We start from the raw sequence: 27,873 nt of genomic DNA, 5'->3' as shown, positions 1-27,873 counted from the left end.
GTTCAGATGACTAGGTGACGTCACATGTTCCGCAGATGAACACTTAAGATCCAAAAATCATGAATCCTTGAAGTTTTCACGACACCTCGCGACACTTGGCGGCAGGGTTTTCGGTTCTCAGGCTGCCAGCCAATCAGATTCCATGCTCCGATCAGGCTGCGCCCTACATCAGCCAATCACAGCGGAAAACGTCCGGCGCTCCGCAGCCTGCCGCAGCTCCGTCAGCGCTACCGCGTCTACGTCAGCGCTGCCGCTTCCCCTTCACTCTGCTGGGTCAGCGCCGCGCCGCTGCAGCGGTGCTGCCGCCAGACTGCCGCGCCTCCGTCAGCACTGCCGCGTCTCCCCGGCAGAGAGACCGAGGAGCGGCGGAGACACCGGGAGAACCGGAGGAGAACCGGAGGAGAACCGGAGGAGAGAGACAGGAGAACCGGAGGAGAACCGGAGGAGAGAGACAGGAGAACCGGAGGAGAACCGGAGGACAGAGAGAGGAGAACCGGAGGAGAACCGGAGGACAGAGAGAGGAGCGGCACTGACCCTCTAACGTGAGTGGTCCTAAACATGAAGTGTGTGTGCGTGTGTATGTGTGTGTGTGTGTGTGTGTGTGTGTGTGTGTGTGTGTGTGTGTGTCTGTGTGTGTGTGTGTGTCTGTGTCTGTGTGTGTCTCTGTCTCTCTCTGTGTGTGTGTGTGTCTCTGTGTGTGTCTCTGTGTGTGTGTGTGTGTGTGTGTGTGTGTGTGTGTGTGTGTGTGTGTGTGTGTGTGTGTGTGTGTTTCTGTGTGTGTGTGTGTGTGTGTGTGTGTGTCTGTCTCTCTCTGTGTGTGTGTGTGTGTGTGTGTGTGTGTGTGTGTGTGTGTGTGTGTGTGTGTGTGTGTGTGTCTGTGTCCGTGTGTGTGTCCTCATTATTAACAGGACTTTATTTAACAGTTTTCTGGATTAAATATGAATTTAATTCTATTTTTTATTATTTTTACTGTTTTTCTTTCATTTTGCTGAGTTTTATTTTGAAGGGCAGTCCACCTACTTCCGTTCCTCGCATCCATTTAATCCTTCCCACAATGCTTTGTGTCCCCGTCCGCTGCTTCCTGTTTATTGTGATCCGGTCCCGGTTTACCGTTTATGTTCCTCCGCCGAGAGCCCGGTGAGTAGCCCCGTTAGACCCGGCGGTCCCCCCGGTAACCCCCCGGTAACCCCCCGGTAACCCCCCGGTAATACCCCGGTAGCTCTGCTGTTTGTCTCTTATTCTGACAGCTGAGCCGCATCACCGCTGAGAAAGTAGTTCTGTAAACCCGCTCTGCGCGCGCCCAGAAAGAGGCTTTTATCAAAGATTGAAAACATTTAAAAACATTTAGAATAAAGAGCGGATGTTAGAATCAGTCTCGCGCCATTACAGTGTGATACTAACACCTGAAGAGAGGTGAGCGCGAGGAGGCGGCAGTAGGGATGGAGGCTGCCGCGCTGCGCGGGGTGATAGGCGGCAGGGAGGCGAACAGAGCGGCAGAGAGCGGCAGAGAGCGGCAGGGGGAGGACAGAGCATCTCTGATATTATAGATGTATTTATATGAATCTGATGTTAATGTGAATCAGTCGCTGCTCGGTTTACCCACCGCTTCACAGAGCGGAGCGGCGGGGCTGTGCGGCGGGGCGGTGCGGCGGTGCGGCGGCTCTCATCACTCAGTGTCGCAGAGCAGCCTCTCTGTTGTATCAGATTTATAACCAGCTCTATAACCTGATCTATAACCAGCTCTATGATCAGTATAATATAATCCCACCCCTTAGCCTATCATGTACAATGTGTTGGAGCACTAGCCAATAGGAGAGCTAGTGCTCCAGAGTGATGTCACCATGTTCCAGAGGAGTCCAATGAGGCGTCTGAATAACTGTTGATGATGATATTAAAACGTTGACTGTAGTGATGAAGGATTCATGTAATGATAATACTGATGACCCCCCCGGCTGCAGCCGCTCCATGGACTCATCAGAACACTGTATATATTGTAATGGACACGTTGTGCCTCTCCACCTCTGTTCCTTACTTCCTACTTGCTACCCCTTATCCCTCACCCTATCCTAAGGGAGTCCATGTACGTAGACACGTTAGTTTAGCTGCTATAGGCTTAGACTGTCGGGGGACACCTCACTTCTCCCTTCTCTCTGTACCTGTGTACTCTCATGTTCCCAATAACCCAGCTTCCCCCACATTTCTTTTTGGTGTCTATCTACGCCGGGATCCTGAGTCGTGGCTGAACCTGTCTCTGTGGTCCTGCCTGACTCTCATCATACTACTTCCCTGATGGCTCCCACAGGATTGTTGACATCCTCGTAGATTCATCTTCTTATTATAGACTCATGCATTTCCAAACATTCGGTCTACCTACGCTGTGAAATGTATTATCTCTTAGATTTACACACGGCATCTATTGTCTGTCCGTCCTGGGAGAGGGATCCCTCCTCTGCTGCTCTCCCTGAGGTTTCTCCATGTTCCCTTTAAACTGTGGGGTTTCTCTCTGGAAGTGTTTCCTTGTACGATGTGAGGGTCTAAGGACAGAGGGTCTAAGGACAGAGGGGTCCAAGGACAGAGGGTCTAAGGACAGAGGGTCTAAGGACAGAGGGTCTAAGGACAGAGGGTCTAAGGGCAGAGGGGTCTAAGGACAGAGGGCCTAAGGACAGAGGGTCTAAGGACAGAGGGTCTAAAGACAGAGGGTCTAAGGACAGAGGGGTCCAAGGACAGAGGGTCTAAGGACAGAGGGTCTAAGGACAGAGGGTCTAAGGACAGAGGGTCTAAGGGCAGAGGGGTCTAAGGACAGAGGGCCTAAGGACAGAGGGTCTAAGGACAGAGGGTCTAAGGACAGAGGGTCTAAAGACAGAGGGTCTAAGGATAGAGGGTCTAAGGACAGAGGGGTCTAAGGACAGAGGGCCTAAGGACAGAGGGTCTAAGGGCAGAGGGGTCTAAGGACAGAGGGGTCCAAGGACAGAGGGTCTAAGGACAGAGGGTCTAAAGACAGAGGGTCTAAGGGCAGAGGGGTCTAAGGACAGAGGGCCTAAGGACAGAGGGTCTAAAGACAGAGGGTCTAAAGACAGAGGGTCTAAGGACAGAGGGTCTAAGGGCAGAGGGGTCTAAGGACAGAGGGGTCCAAGGACAGAGGGTCTAAGGACAGAGGGTCTAAAGACAGAGGGTCTAAGGACAGAGGGTCTAAGGGCAGAGGGGTCTAAGGACAGAGGGCCTAAGGACAGAGGGTCTAAGGACAGAGGGGTCTAAGGACAGAGGGTCTAAGGACAGAGGGTCTAAGGACAGAGGGTCTAAAGACAGAGGGTCTAAGGACAGAGGGGTCTAAGGACAGAGGGGTCTAAGGACAGAGGGTCTAAGGACAGAGGGTCTAAGGACAGAGGGTCTAAAGACAGAGGGTCTAAGGACAGAGGGGTCTAAGGACAGAGGGGTCTAAGGACAGAGGGTCTAAGGACAGAGGGTCTAAGGACAGAGGGTCTAAGGGCAGAGGGGTCCAAGGACAGAGGGTCTAAGGACAGAGGGTCTAAGGACAGAGGGTCTAAGGACAGAGGGTCTAAGGGCAGAGGGGTCTAAGGACAGAGGGCCTAAGGACAGAGGGTCTAAGGACAGAGGGTCTAAGGACAGAGGGTCTAAAGACAGAGGGTCTAAGGATAGAGGGTCTAAGGGCAGAGGGGTCTAAGGACAGAGGGCCTAAGGACAGAGGGTCTAAGGGCAGAGGGGTCTAAGGACAGAGGGGTCCAAGGACAGAGGGTCTAAGGACAGAGGGTCTAAAGACAGAGGGTCTAAGGACAGAGGGTCTAAGGACAGAGGGGTCTAAGGACAGAGGGGTCTAAGGACAGAGGGTCTAAGGACAGAGGGTCTAAAGGACAGAGGGTCTAAGGACAGAGGGTCTAAGGACAGAGGGTCTAAAGACAGAGGGTCTAAGGACAGAGGGTCTAAGGACAGAGGGGTCTAAGGACAGAGGGTCTAAGGACAGAGGGGTCTAAGGACAGAGGGTCTAAGGACAGAGGGTCTAAGGACAGAGGGGTCTAAGGACAGAGGGGTCTAAGGACAGAGGGTCTAAGGACAGAGGGGTCTAAGGACAGAGGGGTCTAAGGACAGAGGGGTCTAAGGACAGAGGGTCTAAGGACAGAGGGTCTAAGGACAGAGGGTCTAAGGACAGAGGGGTCTAAGGACAGAGGGGTCTAAGGACAGAGGGGTCTAAGGACAGAGGGTCTAAGGACAGAGGGGTCTAAGGACAGAGGGTCTAAGGACCGAGGGTCTAAAGACAGAGGGGTCTAAGGACAGAGGGTCTAAGGACAGAGGGTCTAAGGACCGAGGGTCTAAAGACAGAGGGTGTCGTATTGTCACTGATATTGGGCTGTATAAATAACCATTGATTGATTGACTAATGAATATATACTCCTCCTCTCTCAGGAGCCGCTCCCATGGACTCGGAGACGGACCTGAGTGTGTCGGAGGACGCTCTGGGGGGGGCAGACTTCATCACGGTGGAGTTGGACACGCAGCCCATTGAGTACGTGGTGAAGTGGGCGGAGGTCGGGTCGCGCTTCACGATCTCCTGCGTGAAGAGAGACCCTGATGACCCCCCCGAGATCAGCGAGGACGCCTTCTTTGCCCCCTACGAGGAGGTGAGAAACATCATGTGATCTACTGTAGAGTCATGTGATCTACTGTAGAGTCATGTGATCTACTAGAGAGTCATGTGATCTACTAGAGAGTCATGTGATCTACTAGAGAGTCATGTGATCTACTAGAGAGTCATGTGATCTACTGTAGAGTCATGTGATCTACTAGAGAGTCATGTGATCTACTAGAGAGTCATGTGATCTACTGTAGAACTCTGTGAGCGCACCATTGAGCGGAAAGGAGCTGGGAGAAGATCAATAATCTGATGGGACCCTTTCTAAAGAAAACAAATTGAAATAGATGGTCTTCATATTTCCTTATTCACAGCCAAACATAACATTATCTTAGGATACTAAGAGAAACACATACTAAGAGAGACACATACTAAGAGAGACACATACTAAGAGAGACACATACTAAGAGAGACACATACTAAGAGAGACACAAACTAAGAGAGACACATACTAAGAGAGACACAAACTAAGAGAGACACAAACTAAGAGAGACACATACTAAGAGAGACACAAACTAAGAGAGACACATACTAAGAGAGACACATACTAAGAGAGACACATACTAAGAGAGACACAAACTAAGAGAGACACATACTAAGAGAGACACATACTAAGAGAGACACAAACTAAGAGAGACACAAACTAAGAGAGACACAAACTAAGAGAGACACAAACTAAGAGAGACACATACTAAGAGAGACACATACTAAGAGAGACACAAACTAAGAGAGACACATACTAAGAGAGACACATACTAAGAGAGACACAAACTAAGAGAGACACATACTAAGAGAGACACAAACTAAGAGAGACACATACTAAGAGAGACACATACTAAGAGAGACACATACTAAGAGAGACACAAACTAAGAGAGACACATACTAAGAGAGACACATACTAAGAGAGACACAAACTAAGAGAGACACAAACTAAGAGAGACACAAAACATACTTATTTCCCACTTGACGGTTAACGGAAAGAAACAAAACAACAACAAAAAACAACAACACCAAAACATCACATGGATAAGGATAAGTGCAACACCCTCACCTGAGTCCTACGGGAGAAGAAGGTGGGAATAATAATAATAATAATAACAATAATAACAATTAAAGCTGCAAGCAGCGTTGAGCGGGTCTTCGACGCTCCGCAGGCTGTTGTCCGCACGTCGAGGTGTGTGTGTAGGTGTCTCGAGCTGTTGAGGGCCGGACCATTAACTGTCATCTGAAGTCTGGTGCAGTTTGGAACCTTTTCCATTGAGTTAAGACAACATTGTGTTTTTTGGTGAGGGATGCGTTGCCATGGCAACGGCATATGGTGACATCCCATAATTGGCGTAGAGCTGTTGAGGGCCGGACCATTAACTGTCATCTGAAGTCTGGTGCAGTTTGGAACCTTTTCCATTGAGTTAAGACAACATTGTGTTTTTTGGTGAGGGATGCGTTGCCATGGCAACGGCATATGGTGACATCCCATAATTGGCGTAGAGCTGTTGAGGGCCGGACCATTAACTGTCATCTGAAGTCTGGTGCAGTTTGGAACCTTTTCCATTGACTTAAGACAACATTGTGTTTTTTGGCGAGGGATGCGTTGCCATGGATACGGCATATGATGACATCCCATAATTGGCGTAGAGCTGTTGAGGGCCAGACCATTAGCCATGATCTGAAGTCTGGTACAGTTTGGATTATTTTCCATTGACTTAAGACAACATTGTATTTTAATGGCGAGGGATACGTTGCCATGGCAACAGCTTTTGAGGAAAACTCACTTTTGTCATATTGAGGTGTTAAGGGGTGGACCATTAACTGTCATCTGAAGTCTGGTGCAGTTTGGACCATTTTCCATTGACTTAAGACAACATTGTGTTTTACGGCGAGGGATGCGTTGCCATGGAAACGGCATATTATGACATCCCATAATTGGCGTAGAGCTGTTGAGGGCTGGATCATTAGCCATCATCTGAAGTCTGGTGCAGTTTGGATCATTTTCCATTGACTTAAGACAACATTGTGTTTTATGGCGAGGGATCTGTCGCCATGGCAACGGCATATGATGACATCCCATAATCGGCGTAGAGCTGTTGAGGGCCGGACCATTAACTGTCATCTGAAGTCTGGTGCAGTTTGGACCATTTTCCATTGACTTAAGACAACATTGTGTTTTTTGGCGAGGGATGCGTTGCCATGGATACGGCATATGATGACATCCCATAATTGGCGTAGAGCTGTTGAGGGCCAGACCATTAGCCATGATCTGAAGTCTGGTACAGTTTGGATTATTTTCCATTGACTTAAGACAACATTGTATTTTAATGGCGAGGGATACGTTGCCATGGCAACAGCTTTTGAGGAAAACTCACTTTTGTCATATTGAGGTGTTAAGGGGTGGACCATTAACTGTCATCTGAAGTCTGGTGCAGTTTGGACCATTTTCCATTGACTTAAGACAACATTGTGTTTTACGGCGAGGGATGCGTTGCCATGGAAACGGCATATTATGACATCCCATAATTGGCGTAGAGCTGTTGAGGGCTGGATCATTAGCCATCATCTGAAGTCTGGTGCAGTTTGGATCATTTTCCATTGACTTAAGACAACATTGTGTTTTATGGCGAGGGATCTGTCGCCATGGCAACGGCATATGATGACATCCCATAATCGGCGTAGAGCTGTTGAGGGCCGGACCATTAACTGTCATCTGAAGTCTGGTGCAGTTTGGACCATTTTCCATTGACTTAAGACAACATTGTGTTTTACGGCGAGGGATGCGTTGCCATGGAAACGGCATACGGTGAGATCTCAGATTTCACGTAGAGCTGTTGAGGCATGGACCGGTGATATAAAAGTGAAGATTGGTGGACGATGGGACCGTGTCCCTTGGAGTTACAGCGACACCGTGTTTTATGGCGAGGGATTCGTTGCCATGGTAACGCCATATTAAGTAACATAAAATTTGACGTAGAGCTGTTCAGGGCCGCAGTGTTAACCATCATGTGAAGTTTGGTGGTGTTGTGAGCATGTCAGTTTGAGTTATGACATCATCGTGTTCCATGGCGTTTGATGGGCCTAGCATCGAGCGAACGCGAACTTTGGCGCCAAATCACGGCTGCACCGTGCGAAAGAAAAAAACTTCCGTGATAACTTTGAATTGCCCATGTCTGGAGATGCTCCCCGACGAATTTCGAGTCGTACGGATAAAGTCCCTGGGAGAAGATAGATTTTGCGCGGAGGACGAGAAACGCGATAAATCGCGTTTTTCCGACGCCAAATTCAAAATGGCCGACTTCCTGTACGTTATTTTTTACCCCTCCAAGAGGCTTTTTTGTTCGTCTCCGCACCCTAGATATGCGTAGCGAGTTTCGTTCGTTTACGTGAAAGTTAAAGTGGGGGGAGTTTACGTTAAAAACGGAAGTGGGCGTGGCCTACGCAATTTTTTACGCAAAGTTCCGGAACCAATTACATATCGCAAGTTGCACCACTTCTGACGCGCGTGCAACATTTGGTGAGTTTTCACATGTGTTGCGGGGGTCAAAGGTTTATCGGTCGCTGCGCGACCGATTTCAATAGGGTCTTCGCCGACCTAGGTCTCAGACCCTAATAACAATAACAATGGGACCTGCAAATAAAGAACAGACATCACATCAAAGACATCAAACATATGTACCAATGCAGGACCAGAGTACATTATTCACATTCTGCTTCATACAGTCCCATCTTTCTTCCTTTAACTGAAAAATACAATTCTTCAGATCCTTTTATTGAGAATCCCACCATTTTACACCAACCACTAAAATACACATTTGCTTAAGAGTAGTCCTTGCATAAGGATGCTTACAATGTAATGTCCTTCTGTGGTCTTCCTTGTCTGATCCAAAAACAAACAGCTGTTGTAAATACCCTGGTAACATTCTGCTTGTTGCCCTGAGCATTACTGATGATGTGTCAGCTATCTCTTTGAGTTTCAAGAGTCCTGACTTAAAAACAGTCCGTTGGTGTGTTCTCTTGAATCAGCTTTATGAATTATTCTTACTGCCCTTTTCTGTAATATTGACAATGGCTTTATGTTGCTCATATACCTGTTGCCCCACACTTCTATACAGTAAATAAAAAATGGCAAAATGAGTGAACAGTACAGCATCCTCAATGCCTTGTAATCCAGCAAATACTTTGCCTTGTTGAGAACAGAAGTATTCCTAGACACTTTGGTTTAAACATGTGCTATGTGTGATTTCCACGTCAGGTGATCATCCAGCGTCACACCTAAACATCGACATTCAGAAACCCTTTCAATAAAAACTCCATCAATGGACAGTGAAATGTTTTCATCTTTTTTTCTATTAGCAAAAACCATAAACTTAGTTTTATTCAAATTTAGGATTAACTTATTTTCATCAAATCATCTTTTAAGTTTGACCATTTCATGTCCAATACACTTTGCTAAAATGTTTAAATCATCTCCTGAACTAAAACAATTGGTGTCGTTCACATGTCATTGATGTACACAATAAAAAGTGAAGGCCCTAAACCCGAGCCCTGTGGGACACCACATTCTGTGTTCATACACTCCGATGCACTACCAACTAATTCTACATATTGTTGTTTTTAACCAATCTAGAACTACTCCTCTCACACCATATGTATGTCATTTAGAAATGAATAGGTAATGGTCTAGGGCAGGGCTATTCAACTAGTTTGGAATGGGGGCCGGTTGATGAAAATGAACCAAAGCGAGGGGCCGGGAAAAAGATGGCTCTTAATATGAGCAATCATATTAAGAGCTTCAGATACAGTAAATACTACAACAGCATAGTGGAGTGCATATATTGTGTTTAATTAAATCAAACAACATAGCCCCAAGGCCTTTCTAGATCTAAATGGCTCAGAACTCAGTAGGCCTACATGTGAAGCTGATTTAACCATCAACGTCATTTCATTTGATTTAATTTAGGTGAAATGATCTAATCATTCACGCAGAGATGTAATAAATGACAGGAGTTGTCACTACAGTAGCTAGTGTCCGGCAGTGGCTCAGTCAGTAGGGGCTTGGACTGGGAGCTGTAGGGTTACCGGTTCAAGTCCCCGACCAGACCTAAAATATGGAGTGTGGACTGCTACTTGGAGAGGTCCCAGTTCACCTCCTGCCTTGCCGTGGTGCCCTTGAGCAAGGCACCGGACACCCCCCTTCCCCCCTCACTCCCATTGCTCCCTGGGCGCTGTACAATAGCTGCCCACTGCTCCTGGTACTAGACTCCTGGTACTAGACTCCTGGTGCTAGACTCCTGGTGCTAGACTCCTGGTGCTAGACTCCTGGTACTAGACTCCTGGTACTAGACTCCTGGTGCTAGACTCCTGGTGCTACACTCCTGGTACCAGACTCCTGGTGCTAGACTCCTGGTACTAGACTCCTGGTACTAGACTCCTGGTGCTAGACTCCTGGTACTAGACTCCTGGTACTAGACTCCTGGTGCTAGACTCCTGGTGCTAGACTCCTGGTACTAGACTCCTGGTACTAGACTCCTGGTGCTAGACTCCTGGTGCTAGACTCCTGGTGCTAGACTCCTGGTGCTAGACTCCTGGTGCTAGACTCCTGGTGCTAGACTCCTGGTGCTAGACTCCTAGTGCTAGACTCCTGGTGCTAGACTCCTGGTACTAGACTCCTGGTGCTAGACTCCTGGTGCTAGACTCCTGGTGCTAGACTCCTGGTGCTAGACTCCTGGACTCCTGGTACTAGACTCCTGGTGCTAGACTCCTGGTGCTAGACTCCTGGTGCTAGACTCCTGGTGCTAGACTCCTGGTGCTAGACTCCTGGTGCTAGACTCCTGGTACTAGACTCCTGGTACTAGACTCCTGGTGCTACACTCCTGGTACTAGACTCCTGGTGCTAGACTCCTGGTACTTGACTCGTGGTGCTAGACTCGTGGTACTAGACTCCTGGTACTAGACTCCTGGTACTAGACTCCTGGTGCTACACTCCTGGTACTAGACTCCTGGTGCTAGACTCCTGGTACTTGACTCGTGGTGCTAGACTCCTGGTGCTAGACTCCTGGTGCTACACTCCTGGTACCAGACGCCTGGTGCTAGACTCCTGGTGCTAGACTCCTGGTACTAGACTCGTGGTACTAGACTCCTGGTACTGGACTCGTGGTACTAGACTGACTGGTTACCTTCTGACTGGTTACCCTCTGACTGGTTACCCTCTGACTGGTTACCCTCTGACTGGTTACCTTCTGACTGGTTACCTTCTGACTGGTTATCTTCTGACTGGTTACCTTCTGACTGGTTACCCTCTGACTGGTTACCTTCTGACTGGTTACCTTCTGACTGGTTACCCTCTGACTGGTTACCTTCTGACTGGTTACCTTCTGACTGGTTACCCTCTGATTGGTTATCTTCTGACTGGTTACCCTCTGACTAGTTACCCTCTGACTGGTTACCTTCTGACTGGTTACCTTCTGACTGGTTACCCTCTGACTGGTTACCTTCTGACTGGTTACCCTCTGACTGGTTACCCTCTGACTGGTTACCTTCAGACTGGTTACCTTCTGACTGGTTACCCTCTGACTGGTTACCTTCTGACTGGTTATCTTCTGACTGGTTACCTTCTGACTGGTTACCCTCTGACTGGTTACCTTCTGACTGGTTACCTTCTGACTGGTTACCCTCTGACTGGTTACCTTCTGACTGGTTACCTTCTGACTGGTTACCCTCTGATTGGTTATCTTCTGACTGGTTACCCTCTGACTGGTTACCTTCTGACTGGTTACCTTCTGACTGGTTACCCTCTGACTGGTTACCTTCTGACTGGTTACCTTCTGACTGGTTACCCTCTGACTGGTTACCTTCAGACTGGTTACCTTCTGACTGGTTACCTTCTGACTGGTTACCTTCTGACTGGTTATCTTCTGACTGGTTACCCTCTGACTAGTTACCCTCTGACTGGTTACCCTCTGACTGGTTACCTTCTGACTGGTTACCTTCTGACTGGTTACCCTCTGACTGGTTACCTTCTGACTGGTTACCTTCTGACTGGTTACCCTCTGACTGGTTACCTTCAGACTGGTTACCTTCTGACTGGTTACCTTCTGACTGGTTACCTTCTGACTGGTTATCTTCTGACTGGTTACCCTCTGACTAGTTACCCTCTGACTGGTTATCTTCTGACTGGTTACCTTCTGACTGGTTACCCTCTGACTGGTTACCCTCTGACTGGTTACCCTCTGACTGGTTACCTTCTGATTGGTTACCTTCTGACTGGTTACCCTCTGACTGGTTACCTTCTGACTGGTTACCTTCTGATTGGTTATCTTCTGACTGGTTACCTTCTGACTGGTTACCTTCTGATTGGTTATCTTCTGACTGGTTACCTTCTGACTGGTTACCTTCTGAGTGGTTATCTTCTGACTGGTTACCTTCTGACTGGTTACCTTCTGATTGGTTACCTTCTGACTGGTTACCTTCTGATTGGTTACCCTCTGACTGGTTACCTTCTGACTGGTTACCTTCTGACTGGTTACCTTCTGACTGGTTACCCTCTGACTGGTTACCCTCTGACTGGTTACCTTCTGATTGGTTACCTCCTGATTGGTTACCTTCTGACTGGTTACCTTCTGATTAGTTACCCTCTGATTGGTTACCCTCTGATTGGTTACCTTCTGATTGGTTATCTTCTGACTGGTTACCTCCTGATTGGTTACCCTCTCACTGGTTACCCTCTGATTGGTTACCTTCTGACTGGTTACCCTCTCACTGGTTACCCTCTGATTGGTTACCCTCTGATTGGTTACCCTCTGATTGGTTACCCTCTCACTGGTTACCCTCTGATTGGTTACCCTCTGACTGGTTACCCTCTGATTGGTTACCCTCTGACTAGTTACCCTCTGATTGGTTATCTTCTGACTGGTTACCCTCTGACTGGTTACCCTCTGATTGGTTACCTCCTGATTGGTTACCCTCTGATTGGTTACCCTCTGATTGGTTACCTTCTGACTGGTTACCCTCTGACTGGTTACCTTCTGACTGGTTACCTGCTGACTGGTTACCCTCTGACTGGTTACCTTCTGATTGGTTACCTTCTGATTGGTTACCTTCTGACTGGTTACCCTCTGACTGGTTACCTTCTGATTGGTTACCTTCTGACTAGTTACCCTCTGACTGGTTACCTTCTGACTGGTTACCCTCTGACTGGTTACCTTCTGATTGGTTACCTTCTGACTGGTTACCCTCTGACTGGTTACCTTCTGATTGGTTACCCTCTGACTGGTTATCTTCTGACTGGTTACCTTCTGACTAGTTACCCTCTGACTGGTTATCTTCTGACTGGTTACCTTCTGACTGGTTACCTTCTGACTGGTTACCTTCTGACTGGTTATCTTCTGACTGGTTACCCTCTGACTGGTTACCCTCTGACTGGTTATCTTCTGACTGGTTATCTTCTGACTGGTTACCTTCTGACTGGTTACCCTCTGACTGGTTACCCTCTGACTGGTTACCTTCTGACTGGTTACCTTCTGACTGGTTACCCTCTGACTGGTTACCTTCTGACTGGTTACCTTCTGACTGGTTACCTTCTGACTGGTTACCCTCTGACTGGTTACCCTCTGACTGGTTACCTTCTGACTGGTTACCTTCTGACTGGTTACCCTCTGACTGGTTACCTTCTGACTGGTTACCTTCTGACTGGTTACCCTCTGACTGGTTACCTTCTGACTGGTTACCTTCTGACTGGTTACCCTCTGACTGGTTACCTTCTGACTGGTTACCCTCTGACTGGTTACCCTCTGACTGGTTACCTTCTGACTGGTTACCTTCTGATTGGTTATCTTCTGACTGGTTACCTTCTGACTGGTTACCTTCTGACTGGTTACCTTCTGATTGGTTATCTTCTGACTGGTTACCTTCTGACTGGTTACCTTCTGTCTGGTTACCCTCTGACTGGTTACCTTCTGATTGGTTATCTTCTGACTGGTTACCTTCTGACTGGTTACCTTCTGATTGGTTACCTTCTGACTGGTTACCTTCTGACTGGTTACCTTCTGATTGGTTACCCTCTGATTGGTTACCTTCTGATTGGTTATCTTCTGACTGGTTACCTTCTGACTGGTTACCCTCTGACTGGTTACCCTCTGACTGGTTACCTTCTGACTGGTTACCTTCTGATTGGTTATCTTCTGACTGGTTACCTTCTGACTGGTTACCTTCTGACTGGTTACCCTCTGACTGGTTACCTTCTGATTGGTTATCTTCTGACTGGTTACCTTCTGACTGGTTACCTTCTGACTGGTTACCCTCTGACTGGTTACCTTCTGATTGGTTATCTTCTGACTGGTTACCTTCTGACTGGTTACCTTCTGATTGGTTACCTTCTGACTGGTTACCTTCTGATTGGTTATCTTCTGACTGGTTACCTTCTGACTGGTTACCTTCTGTCTGGTTACCCTCTGACTGGTTACCTTCTGATTGGTTATCTTCTGACTGGTTACCTTCTGACTGGTTACCTTCTGATTGGTTACCTTCTGACTGGTTACCTTCTGATTGGTTACCTTCTGACTGGTTACCTTCTGATTGGTTACCTTCTGATTGGTTACCCTCTGATTGGTTACCCTCTGATTGGTTACCTCCTGATTGGTTACCCTCTCACTGGTTACCCTCTGATTGGTTACCTTCTGACTGGTTACCCTCTCACTGGTTACCCTCTGATTGGTTACCTTCTGACTGGTTACCCTCTCACTGGTTACCCTCTGATTGGTTACCCTCTCACTGGTTACCCTCTGATTGGTTACCCTCTGATTGGTTATCTTCTGACTGGTTACCTTCTGATTGGTTACCCTCTGACTAGTTACCCTCTGATTGGTTACCTTCTGACTGGTTACCCTCTGACTAGTTACCCTCTGATTGGTTATCCTCTGACTGGTTACCCTCTGATTGGTTACCCTCTGACTGGTTACCTTCTGACTGGTTACCCTCTGACTGGTTACCTTCTGACTGGTTACCTTCTGATTGGTTACCTTCTGATTGGTTACCTTCTGACTGGTTACCTTCTGACTGGTTACCTTCTGATTGGTTACCCTCTGACTAGTTACCCTCTGACTGGTTACCCTCTGACTGGTTACCCTCTGACTGGTTACCTTCTGACTGGTTACCTTCTGATTGGTTACCCTCTGACTAGTTACCCTCTGACTGGTTACCTTCTGACTGGTTACCTTCTGATTGGTTACCGTCTGACTAGTTACCCTCTGACTGGTTACCTTCTGACTGGTTACCTTCTGATTGGTTATCTTCTGACTGGTTACCTTCTGACTGGTTACCTTATGACTGGTTACCCTCTGACTGGTTACCTTCTGACTGGTTACCTTCTGATTGGTTACCTTCTGACTGGTTACCCTCTGACTGGTTACCTTCTGACTGGTTACCTTCTGACTGGTTACCCTCTGACTGGTTACCCTCTGACTGGTTATCTTCTGACTGGTTACCTTCTGACTGGTTACCCTCTGACTGGTTACCTTCTGACTGGTTACCTTCTGACTGGTTACCCTCTGACTGGTTACCCTCTGACTGGTTACCTTCTGACTGGTTACCTTCTGACTGGTTACCTTCTGACTGGTTACCTTCTGACTGGTTACCCTCTGACTGGTTACCTTCTGACTGGTTACCTTCTGACTGGTTACCTTCTGATTGGTTATCTTCTGACTGGTTACCTTCTGACTGGTTACCTTCTGACTGGTTACCTTCTGACTGGTTACCTTCTGATTGGTTATCTTCTGACTGGTTACCTTCTGTCTGGTTACCCTCTGACTGGTTACCTTCTGATTGGTTATCTTCTGACTGGTTACCTTCTGACTGGTTACCTTCTGTCTGGTTACCTTCTGACTGGTTACCTTCTGACTGGTTACCTTCTGATTGGTTATCTTCTGACTGGTTACCTTCTGACTGGTTACCCTCTGACTGGTTACCCTCTGACTGGTTACCTTCTGACTGGTTACCTTCTGACTGGTTACCCTCTGACTGGTTACCCTCTCACTGGTTACCCTCTGATTGGTTACCTTCTGACTGGTTACCCTCTCACTGGTTACCCTCTGATTGGTTACCTTCTGACTGGTTACCCTCTCACTGGTTACCCTCTGATGGGTTACCCTCTCACTGGTTACCCTCTGATTGGTTACCCTCTGATTGGTTATCTTCTGACTGGTTACCTTCTGATTGGTTACCCTCTGACTAGTTACCCTCTGATTGGTTACCTTCTGACTGGTTACCCTCTGACTAGTTACCCTCTGATTGGTTATCTTCTGACTGGTTATCTTCTGACTGGTTACCCTCTGACTGGTTACCCTCTGACTGGTTACCCTCTGATTGGTTACCTTCTGACTGGTTACCTTCTGACTGGTTACCCTCTGACTGGTTACCCTCTGACTGGTTACCCTCTGATTGGTTACCCTCTGATTGGTTACCCTCTGACTGGTTACCTTCTGACTGGTTACCTTCTGATTGGTTACCTTCTGACTGGTTACCCTCTGACTGGTTACCTTCTGACTGGTTACCTTCTGATTGGTTACCCTCTGACTAGTTACCCTCTGACTGGTTACCCTCTGACTGGTTACCCTCTGACTGGTTACCTTCTGACTGGTTACCTTCTGACTGGTTACCCTCTGACTAGTTACCCTCTGACTGGTTACCCTCTGACTGGTTACCTTCTGACTGGTTACCCTCTGATTGGTTACCCTCTGACTTGTTACCCTCTCACTGGTTACCCTCTGATTGGTTACCCTCTGATTGGTTATCTTCTGACTGGTTATCTTCTGACTGGTTACCTTCTGACTGGTTACCCTCTGATTGGTTATCTTCTGACTGGTTACCTTCTGATTGGTTACCCTCTGACTAGTTAGCCTCTGATTGGTTACCTTCTGACTGGTTACCCTCTGACTAGTTACCCTCTGATTGGTTACCTCCTGATTGGTTACCCTCTGATTGGTTACCCTCTGACTTGTTACCCTCTGATTGGTTACTTTCTAACATCTGACACTATTATGGTTTGTTAGGTCTATCCGTGCGAGGTGACGGAGCAGAGCGTGGAGATCAAGACGGACTCTGACGAGGAGGAGGAGGAGGAGGAGGAAGAGCAGGAGGAGCAGGCGGGGGTCAGCCAGCTGCAGGAGGAGGAGGAGGATGAAGAGGAAGAGGAGGAAGAGGAGGAGCGTCAGTACCGCTGCAGCTTCTGTGGGAAGAGCTACAGCCACGCCTCCAGTCTGTACCGACACCAGCAGACCCACAGCAAGGGGGGGGCGGCGCCCATCAAGAGGGAGCCCCCCCACCAGGAGGCGCAGTACTCCTGCCCCCACTGCGGCATGACCTTCAAGGGGAGCAGGTACCCCCATCTACCCTTATCTCTTTTAATAATTTTAGAATTCATTCATTATTTTACATTTAAATTAATAACTATTATTATTTATTTTAGTTTTTATTTAATGTTATTAATACTTTCTGTTTTGATTAATTATTTCATTTATCTCTTAATTTTTGAATTCATCCCATTAAATGCATTATTTAAATTAATAACTATTATTAATACTTTCAGTTTTTTTATTCATTATTTAATTAACTTGATTAACGATTGATCCAAGATTTTATTACATTTTTATTTGAGATTATTGATAATGATTAATCATTATTAATAATGATTAATCATTATTAATGATGATTAAAAGACGCCTGAAGCTTCTTCTTGAAGCTCACATTTGAATGCAGTGTGATGTTGTGTGCAGGATGCTGGGCAGCCACCTGCGGCTGCACGGGAAGCGGCGCATCCACCCGTGCAACATCTGCGGGAAGGAGTTCAACCACAGCTCCAGCCTGTCGCGCCACCGCCTCGTCCACAAGAAGGGGAAGGGGCTCCCGAAAGAAGACATGGCCGCCCTGCGTCACCCCCAGAAGGCAGGAGGCCGGAGACAGAAGAGCCGCCGGGCCGTCGCTCAGAGTCCGCCCGGCGACACCTTCTACGCCTGCCCCCAGTGCGACATGAGCTTCAGGACGTCCACGCAGCTCTCCAAACACCAGGTATATACACTATGTATACTTATACACGCAGCTCTCCAAACACCAGGTATATATACTATGTATACTTATACACGCAGCTCTCCAAACACCAGGTATATATACTATGTATACTTATACACGCAGCTCTCCAAACACCAGGTATATATATATACTTATACACGCAGCTCTCCAAACACCAGGTATATATATATATATATATACTTATCCACGCAGCTCTCCAAACACCAGGTATATATATATATATATATACTTATCCACGCAGCTCTCCAAACACCAGGTATATACACTATGTATACTTATACACGCAGCTCTCCAAACACCAGGTATATATATATATATATATATATACTTATCCACGCAGCTCTCCAAACACCAGGTATATACACTATGTATACTTATACACGCAGCTCTCCAAACACCAGGTATATATATATATATATACTTATCCACGCAGCTCTCCAAACACCAGGTATATATATATATATATACTTATCCACGCAGCTCTCCAAACACCAGGTATATATACTATGTATACTTATACACGCAGCTCTCCAAACACCAGGTATATACACTATGTATACTTATACACGCAGCTCTCCAAACACCAGGTATATATATATATATATATATATATATATATATACTTATACACGCAGCTCTCCAAACACCAGGTATATATATATATATATATATATATATATATATATACTTATACACGCAGCTCTCCAAACACCAGGTATATACACTATGTATACTTATACACGCAGCTCTCCAAACACCAGGTATATACACTATGTATACTTATACACGCAGCTCTCCAAACACCAGGTATATATACTATGTATACTTATACACGCAGCTCTCCAAACACCAGGTATATATACTATGTATACTTATACACGCAGCTCTCCAAACACCAGGTATATACACTATGTATACTTATACACGCAGCTCTCCAAACACCAGGTATATATACTATGTATACTTATACACGCAGCTCTCCAAACACCAGGTGTATATATATATATATATACTTATACACGCAGCTCTCCAAACACCAGGTATATATATATATATATACTTATACACGCAGCTCTCCAAACACCAGGTATATATACTATGTATACTTATACACGCAGCTCTCCAAACACAAGGTATATATACTATGTATACTTATACACGCAGCTCTCCAAACACCAGGTATATATACTATGTATACTTATACACGCAGCTCTCCAAACACCAGGTATATACACTATGTATACTTATACACGCAGCTCTCCAAACACCAGGTATATACACTATGTATACTATGTATATACTTATACACGCAGCTCTCCAAACACCAGGTATATATATATATATATACTATATATATACTATATATACTTATACACGCAGCTCTCCAAACACCAGGTATATATATATATATACTATATATACTATATATACTTATACACGCAGCTCTCCAAACACCAGGTATATATATATATATATATACTATATATACTAGGGATGGGAACGATTAATCGAATATTCGAATATACGAAATTATTCAGGTATTCGAATATGAGTTATGAATATTTTTATTAATATATATTTTCTTCTTTTTTTGGGAGGGATGCCTAAGTTGATTTCATATTATCAAATGTAATACTTCAATGTATACGACAGTGCCATAGCTAAAAGTGTTAGGTGACGTCTAAAGGTGTGTTTTGCTCTGCTCAGCGGTCCCTCACAGCGGGCAGAGCTGCAGGTGCTGATCTCTCTCTCTCTCTCGCGTCCGGTACTTCACTCGCGTTTATGTCCAAACCCATCAGATGTAGTTCTAATGATATGGCTGCTGCCCCTGCCTACACACAGATCACAGAGACTCAAACCTCATCTCATGTCCAAATCCATCAGATCTAGCTAGTTCTAGCTAATGATATGGCTGCTGCCTCTCCCTACACGCAGATCACGCAGACTCAAACCTCATCTTATGCCCAAATGCGGTGCAAATGCGCTCCGCAGCCGTTGCGAGGTTCCGGCGCTAACAGTTCATGAGCGTGCTCCCCCGCCCCCTGTCAACACTCGCGACACATGAGTGGCCAGCCTAAACAACAATAAGCGTTGCTTGGCAACCGTGTGTGGCGGCAAAGTACAAAGACATTTTGACAGGAGAGATTTAGTTTTGCCGGTATTCAACATATTTGACCAGTCATAGTCCGGTGATTATTTACACTCTAAGAAGAGTCCTACACAGACATGGCGTCAAGAAGGAGTAATGTGTGGAAAGATTTCCACCAGGTTAGTGAGTGCGGTGTAGAGTGCAAACTATGCCAAATTAAACTTATATATATACATACTATACCTTGCTATAGGGCTGTGCAATTAATCGTATTTTAATCGCAATTACGATTTTGGCCTGCCACAATTACGAAAACAACATAATCGAAAAAACAATTATTTAGCTTTGCTAGGTTGTGCACTACAACATATTTGATCTAATTAATATTTGTCTCATTTATTTGTATTTATCATATTTATATATGTTTAGTAGCTTGGGGAAGTGCGCTCCAAAATATTTGTTGATCTTGTTTATTGGTATTTATTATTTTGATATTATTTATTTAAATGTATCATTTATTTTATTTATTTTTGTATTGGTTTTTCAGTTGAATTATACGTTCAGGGAAATCAACAGTTAAAAAGATACTGTTCAAATTATTATTTGAATTTGTTTTAAAGTTCAATAAATTGATTTTTTCAAAGTCAATGAATAATCGTATTTAATAATCGTGATATCAATTATTGACCCAAATAATCGTGATTATGATTTTTGCCATAATCGCACAGCCCTACCTTGCTATACCCGCGACCTCCGTTCCAGCTGAGAGGGTCTCCTTGCTATAGCTGAGAGGGTCTTCTCTACAGCTGGCCTGATTGTGAATCGCCTCCGCACATGAAAGCTGTAGGCCTATAGCTGTCAAACTGTGATCACCAGTTCAATACATTTGACAAATTCGACTTGGTTTCTAAACTTATTTGAACATGTATTTATTTATTTCCAAAAGTTATTTAAAAAAAAAAATTCGAATTTTTTTTTTAGAATTGTTTTTTTTTACCCAATTTCTTTTGTATAGGATATGTACATTTCGGTTAACCGGTTAACCGTTTTTTGGGGGGTCGAATATTCGAATATACATTTGCTTTCAAATTCCCATCCCTAATATATACTATATATACTTATACACGCAGCTCTCCAAACACCAGGTATATATATATATATATACTATATATACTTATACACGCAGCTCTCCAAACACCAGGTAATAAGTATATATATATACTATATATACTTATACACGCTCCTCTCCCAACACCAGGTATATATATATATATATATATACTATATATACTTATTAGGGCTGCCCCCAATTAGTCGATTAATCACTAGTCGACTAATGAAGTCTTAGTCGAGCAATTTTTCATGTGTCGATTAGTTGAAAAAAAAAGAAATATATATAAAACATTTGAAAAAACCTGTCTGCACGTGCTATGACGCGTCAGCCGGAAACCCTCAGACTTCATTCAGAGCGGAGCCTGGTCATTAGGATCATTCTGTCGGGCAGGAGATCTAAAGTGTGGATCTTTCTTTCTGAGTCATGTTAAGGTGTATCTGCTGAGTCATGTTAAGGTGTAACTGCTGAGTCATGTTAAGGTGTAACTGCTGAGTCATGTTAAGGTGTAACTGCCGAGTCATGTTAAGGTGTAACTGCCGAGTCATGTTAAGGTGTAACTGCCGAGTCATGTTAAGGTGTAACTGCCGAGTCATGTTAAGGTGTATCTGCCGAGTCATGTTAAGGTGTACCTGCCGAGTCATGTTAAGGTGTAACTGCCGAGTCATATAAAGGTGTTTATAACTGCTGAGTCATATTAAGCCTTTCTGAAGAACCAGCACCTTACCGTGGTGGAGACATTTGTGTGCCCTGATGAACCTGGGGGCTGTGTTGTCTGGAACCTTGTGTTCCTGGTAGGGTCTCCCAGGGCAAATTGGTCTCAGACAAGGGGCTAGACTAAGATTGGTTCAAAGACCTCATGAAAGACGACACAAGAAGTGAGGATACCCGGCCCGGAGGAAGCCCGGGGTCCCCTTCTGTAGCCAGGCCCAGAAGGAGGACTCGTCGGCGAGCGTCTGGTGGCCGGGCTTGCCACGGAGCCCGGCCGGGCACAGCCCGAAAAGGCAACGTGGGCAACACCTCCACTTCTCCGTCCCGCGGGCCCACCACCTACGGGAAACAGCGATGGGGTCGAGTGCGCTGCCAGAAGGGTGGCAGTGAAAGCAGATGGTCTCGACGGACCAGCCCCGGGCGGCAGAAGCTGGCTTTGGGGACGTGGAACGGCATCTCTCTGGGGTGGAAGGAGCCGGAGCTTGTGTGGGAGGTGGAGCGTTACCAGTTGGATCTGGTGGATCTGGTGGAGCGTTACCAGTTGGATCTGGTGGAGCGTTACCAGTTGGATCTGGTGGAGCGTTACCAGTTGGATCTGGTGGAGCGTTACCAGTTGGATCTGGTGGAGAGTTACCAGTTGGATCTGGTGGAGCGTTACCAGGTGGATCTGGTGGAGCGTTACCAGGTGGATCTGGTGGAGAGTTACCAGTTGGATCTGGTGGAGCGTTACCAGTTGGATCTGGTGGAGCGTTACCAGGTGGATCTGGTGGAGAGTTACCAGTTGGATCTGGTGGAGCGTTACCAGGTGGATCTGGTGGAGCGTTACCAGTTGGATCTGGTTGGGCTCACCTCTACGCACAGCGTCGGCTCTGGAACTTTACTTCTTGATAGGGGTTCGACTCTCTTCTTCTCCGGAGTTGCCCAAGGTGTGAGGCGCCGGGCGGGTGTGGGGATACTCACAAGCCCTCGGTTGGGTGCCTCTTTGTTGGAGTTTACCCCAGTGGACGAGAGGGTCGCCTCCCTACGCCTGCGGGTTATGGGGGGGAAAACTCTGACTGTTGTGTGTGCTTATGCACCAAACAGCAGTTCAGAGTATTCTGCCTTCTTGGAGACCCTGAACAGAGTCCTGTATGGGGCTCCTGAAGGGGACTCCTTAATCTTGCTGGGAGACTTCAATGCACATGTGGGCAGTGATGGAGACACTTGGTGGGGAGTGATTGGTAGGAACGGCCCCCCTGATCTGAACCATAGTGGTGGTTTGTTACTGGATTTCTGTGCTAGTCATGGATTGGCCATAACAAACACCATGTTCGAACATAAGGATGCTCATAAGTGTACGTGGTACCAGAGCACCCTAGGCAGAAGGTCCATGATCGATTTTGTCATCGTATCATCGGACCTGAGGCCGTATGTTTTGAACACTCGGGTAAAGAGAGGGGCGGATAACTGATCACCATCTGGTGGTGAGCTGGGTGGAGGCCCAAGTTCAGGAGGCCTTCAACTCACACCTCCGGCTGAGCTTTTCGGGCATCCCTGTGGAGGCTGGGGACATTGAACCAGAGTGGGTGGTGTTCAAAGCCTCTATTGCCGAAGCCGCGGCGAGGAGCTGTGGTTTCGAGGTCTCAGGTGCCTCAAGGGGCGGTAACCCTTGAACCCCCTGGTGGACACCGGTGGTCAGGGAAGCCGTCCAACTGAAGAAGGAGGCCTTCCGGGATATGTTATCCAGGGGGAGATATGTTATCCTGGGGGAGTCCCGAGGCAGTTGCAAGGTACCGACGGGCCGAAGGACAGCAGCCTCAGCCGTGGCCGAGGCAAAGTAGCGGGAGTGGCTCTAGAATCTGTGGAATCTCAGCTTTAATCTGATATTTTGTTTGTGCAGATCCGATAAGTAATAAAGTATTTCTACCGTGAGTTCTGTGCTAAGTGCGTTAGCATTTTTTCGCTCAGGGCTAATTCAGAGGCTTGGTATTACCCTTGTGTTTCGTTTAGCTAGAAATGGTTCATATCGTCAGTTAGCTGAGTTTCTTCCCGTTAAGTGGGTATGACACATTAATAGGTTGTTAAATGTTAGGAAGCCCTGAGACACAGTTTCGTGAAACAGGTTAAGGAACACTTTGAGGAACTCCTGAACCAGACAACTCCGCCCTCTATGGTAGAGGCAGAGCTGGAGGATGAGGGGGATCAACACCAATCTCCCAGGGGGAGGTCACTGAGGTAGTCAAACAACTCCACAGTGGCAAAGCCCCGGGGTGGATGAGATCCGCCCAGAAATTATAGAGGCATCACACTACTCAGCCTTCCCGGGAAAGTTTACTCTAAGGTGCTTGAAAGGAGGGTCCGGCCGATAGTCGAACCTCAGATTGAGGAAGAATGCGGATTCCGTCCTGGTCGTGGAACGACGGATCAGCTTTTTACTCTTGCAAGGATCCTGGAGGGGGCCTGGGAGTACGCTTATCCGGTCTACATGTGTTTTGTAGACTTGGAGAAGGCGTATGACCGGGTTCCCAGGGAGATACTGTGGGAGGTGCTGCAGGAGTATGGGGTGAGGGGGTCTCTACTCAGGGCCATCCAATCTCTGTACTCCCAAAGCGAGAGCTTTGTCCGGGTCCTCGGCAGTAAGTCGGACCCATTTCCGGTGAGGGTTGGCCTCCGCCAGGGCTGCGCTTTGTCACCAATCCTGTTTGTAATATTCATGGCTAGGATTTTGAGGCGTAGTCGTGGGGGAGGGGGTCTGCAGTTCGGTGGACTAAGGATTGCACCACTGCTTTTTGCAGATGATGTGGTTCTAATGGCTTCATCGGTCTGCGACCTTCAGCTCTCACTGGATCGGTTCACAACGAGTGTGAAGCAGCTGGGATGAGGATCAGCACCTCCAAATCTGAGGCCATGGTTCTCAGCAGGAAACCGATGGACTGTCCACTCCAAGTAGGGAATGAGTCCTTACCCCAAGTGAAGGAGTTCAAGTATCTCGGGGTCTTGTTCTCGAGTGAGGGAACAATGGAGCGTGAGATGGGCCGGAGAATCGGAGCAGCGGGAGCGGTACTGCAGTCGCTTTACTGTGTGAGGAACAGAGAGCTGAGCCAGAAGCTCTCTGTCTACCGGGCCATTCTCCTTCCTACCCTCACCTATGGTCATGAAGGATGGGTCATGACCCAAAGAACCAGATTGCGGATACAAGCGTCCGAGATGGGTTTTCTCCGCAGGGTGGCTGGCGTCTCCCTTAGGGATAAGGTTAGAGGTTCAGTCATCCGGGAGGGACTCGGAGTCGAACCGCTGCTCCTTCGCGTCGAAAGGAGCCAGTTGAGGTGGTTTGGGCACCTAGTAAGGATGCCACCTGGGCGCCTCCCTAGGGAGGTGTTCCAGGCACGTCCAGCTGGGAGGAGACCGAGGGGTAGACCTATGACCAGGTGGAGGGATTATATCTCTTCGCTGGCCTGGGAGCGCCTTGGAATCCCCCAGTCAGAGCTGGTTGATGAGGGGAAAGGAACGTTTGGGGCTCTCTGCTGGAACTGATACCTCCACGACCCGACCACGGAGAAGCGGGAGAAGATGGATGGATGGATGGAGTCATATTAAGGTCATATTAAGGTGTATTTGCTGAGTCATATCAAGGTGTATCTGCTGAGTCATATTAAGGTTATATCAAGGTGTATCTGCTGAGTCATATCAAGGTGTATTTGCTGAGTCATATCAAGGTGTATCTGCTGAGTCATATCAAGGTGTATTTGCTGAGTCATATCAAGGTGTATCTGCTGAGTCATATCAAGGTGTATCTGCTGAGTCATATCAAGGTGTATCTGCTGAGTCATATCAAGGTGTATCTGCTGAGTCATATCAAGGTGTATCTGCTGAGTCATATCAAGGTGTATTTGCTGAGTCATATCAAGGTGTATCTGCTGAGTCATATCAAGGTGTATCTGCTGAGTCATATCAAGGTGTATTTGCTGAGTCATATCAAGGTGTATCTGCTGAGTCATATTAAGGTTATATCAAGGTGTATCTGCTGAGTCATATCAAGGTATATTTGCTGAGTCATATCAAGGTGTATCTGCTGAGTCATATCAAGGTGTATCTGCTGAGTCATATTAAGGTTATATCAAGGTGTATCTGCTGAGTCATATTAAGGTTATATCAAGGTGTATCTGCTGAGTCATGTTAAGGTGTATTAAGGTGTGTTTCTGCCCCCCAGGTGACCCATGTGAAGGAGCTGCTGGACAGCTACACCCCGGGGAAGGAGAACCTGGGCGAGTCGTCTTCAGATCTGAAGATCCGTCTGAAGCTTTGCTCCCGGGACAAACCCAACTTTTACACTTTGTGCAAGAAGAACCGCCGCCGCCGGGGAGGGGGGGGGGCGGGGCGTCCGCAGAGGCCCCGCCCCCTCAGAGGAGGAGGGGGCGGGGCGTCATGTCTGCAGCCAATGCGGGAAGCGTTTCAGCCACGCCTCCAGCCTGGCCCGACACCAGCTGACCCACAGGGGGGGGGGCGGGAAACACCTGAAGCTGCCCCCCCCCGGCAGGACGAAGACCTTCACCTGCACCGCCTGCAGCAAAACCTTCATGCACTCCAGCAGCTTCTCCCGCCACAAGAAGGCTCACCTGGAGGAGCAGCAGCGCCACAAGAAGGCTCACCTGGAGGAGCAGCGCCACAAGAAGGCTCACCTGGAGGAGCAGCGCCACAAGAAGGCTCACCTGGAGGAGCAGCGCCACAAGAAGGCTCACCTGGAGGAGCAGCGCCACAAGAAGGCTCACCTGGAGGAGCAGCGCCGCCGGAAGAGGCCAGCGCTGGACGAGACGGCGCCGCTGGAGTCCGACTCAGAGTGACCCCCCCCACCGGTGACCCCCCCCTCAGAACTGGACCTGCTTCTCTGGTGTAAATAACAGCAGGACATCCATATATGGTCGTGTGGCCGTTTCCTTATATGGTCATAATGACGGCTCTTACGGATGGGTTAGTGCCCGCCCCCTTCCCCCCCCAGGCTCCCCCCCCTGTCAGGTTGCACAGTGACGCTGTTCTTCACTCCATTTCCCATCAGCCACCTGGGCTGAGTACGCAGAGCATTTTGGGAAACGGTGTCCCACAGAAAAGAGAACACATTTTAATTAGTCTTTTAAATTGAAAACTACAAGCCCCGCCCCCTGCTGCTCCAATCCAATCAGAGCTTCTCTCCTGAAATCCTATTGGTCCACGAGGATCACCTCTATCATTATTTATTTTGTAGTCCCTTTTATTTCTTTGGCTCTGTTCATACTGATTATTATTTCTGATCCGTTAATAATAATAATTCTCTGTTTTTGTAAGTTAGTAATAATATGAAAGTATTAAATTATAACTTTAATACCAGTTGTTATTATAATTCATAATATCATCTTTGTTATCATCGCTCAGAGGGACTTTGATTGGTACACAGATGCAGCGCTCCGATTGGTTCCCTGTTTAAAGCTTAGACGCTCTGATTGGTTCTCCACGTTAATGTTTGCATGAAGACTCCTCTGCAGCCGGTCGGCCATATTTGTAGTTTTTTAAGAAAGTCAAAGAGAAAACTGCACTTTATGATGAATTTGGAACAATGTTGTAATGTATGAATATTTAAATGTGACTTACACCCCCCCCCCCCTTCCCCTCATCATCAGACAGGAAACGACTCCAGCAGACAGCTTTTCAAAGTAAAAGCCTCCAAAGTAGTTCATTCAAATAAAAACCTGAAGAAAAAACTCTTAATTTATTAAAAAAATAAACAACGCAGATTTTTGGATTTCAACAAATGTGAGATTAGAGATGCTGATTGGACTACATTTATTATCAGTGGAACCAGTTAATGTGAGAACCTCAGCGCCTGGAGAGAATGTGCAGAACATCTGCAGAACATCTGCAGAACATCTAGAGAACATCTGCAGAACATCTGGAGAACATCTGCAGAACATCTGTTTCCAGAGACTCTATGACGCTGACAGACCCCCCCCCCCCCTCCCCGCTGCACTTCCTGTTCCTGCGGACACTTTGTGAGAAACTTCTTCTGTGTGAATTGGATTATCTTAATTTAATGTGATATATTTATAGTGTGTAGGCGGCAGAAACACCAGAGGAGAAGAACCAGGTTTATGTTCCTCAGTCGAAGCTGCCCCCCCTCGTTGTGTTTCCTCGGTTCTCCTGCTGATAGAGCGTTCGTCGTGGTTCGTGTTTTGCCGATAGTTAAACACCCGTTGACATGTTTTGTCTTGCGTTTTGTAATAAACCTTCAAAATAAA

At 47.0% G+C, this 27,873-nt stretch overlaps 1 protein-coding gene across 2 annotated transcripts; it reads left to right on the top strand.

The window, feature by feature from the left end:
* On the top strand, window positions 1-27,873 carry LOC117472053 (zinc finger protein 358-like). 2 transcript variants are annotated; one of them, XM_034117207.1, is made up of 5 exons: window positions 1-542; window positions 4,420-4,634; window positions 16,682-17,007; window positions 17,405-17,696; window positions 25,818-27,873. In XM_034117207.1, exons 2-5 carry the CDS (start codon window positions 4,431-4,433, stop codon window positions 26,499-26,501), a joined length of 1,506 nt encoding a protein of 501 aa, XP_033973098.1. In that variant the 5' UTR covers window positions 1-542; window positions 4,420-4,430; the 3' UTR covers window positions 26,502-27,873. The 2 variants fall into 2 exon arrangements, with proteins under 2 accessions (XP_033973098.1, XP_033973097.1); XM_034117206.1 differs by lacking the exon at window positions 1-542 and adding an exon at window positions 1,050-1,137.

The sequence above is a fragment of the Trematomus bernacchii genome, unplaced genomic scaffold (assembly GCF_902827165.1).
Source record: "Trematomus bernacchii unplaced genomic scaffold, fTreBer1.1, whole genome shotgun sequence".
NCBI classification, from domain to species: Eukaryota; Metazoa; Chordata; class Actinopteri; order Perciformes; family Nototheniidae; genus Trematomus; species Trematomus bernacchii.
The sequence above is the reverse complement of the archived record's forward strand: the minus strand, read 5'-3'. Positions and strand labels throughout refer to the sequence as shown.

What these genes read in the sequence shown, in the direction of transcription:
- LOC117472053 (XM_034117206.1), top strand. Translation starts at nt 1,116, where the DNA reads ATGTTCCTCCGCCGAGAGCCCG. An exon ending in GTTCCTCCGCCGAGAGCCCG is followed by an intron (nt 1,138 to 4,419) that starts GTGAGTAGCCCC and finishes CTCCTCTCTCAG; the next exon opens with GAGCCGCTCCCATGGACTCG. An exon ending in CGCAGCTCTCCAAACACCAG is followed by an intron (nt 17,697 to 25,817) that starts GTATATACACTA and finishes TCTGCCCCCCAG; the next exon opens with GTGACCCATGTGAAGGAGCT.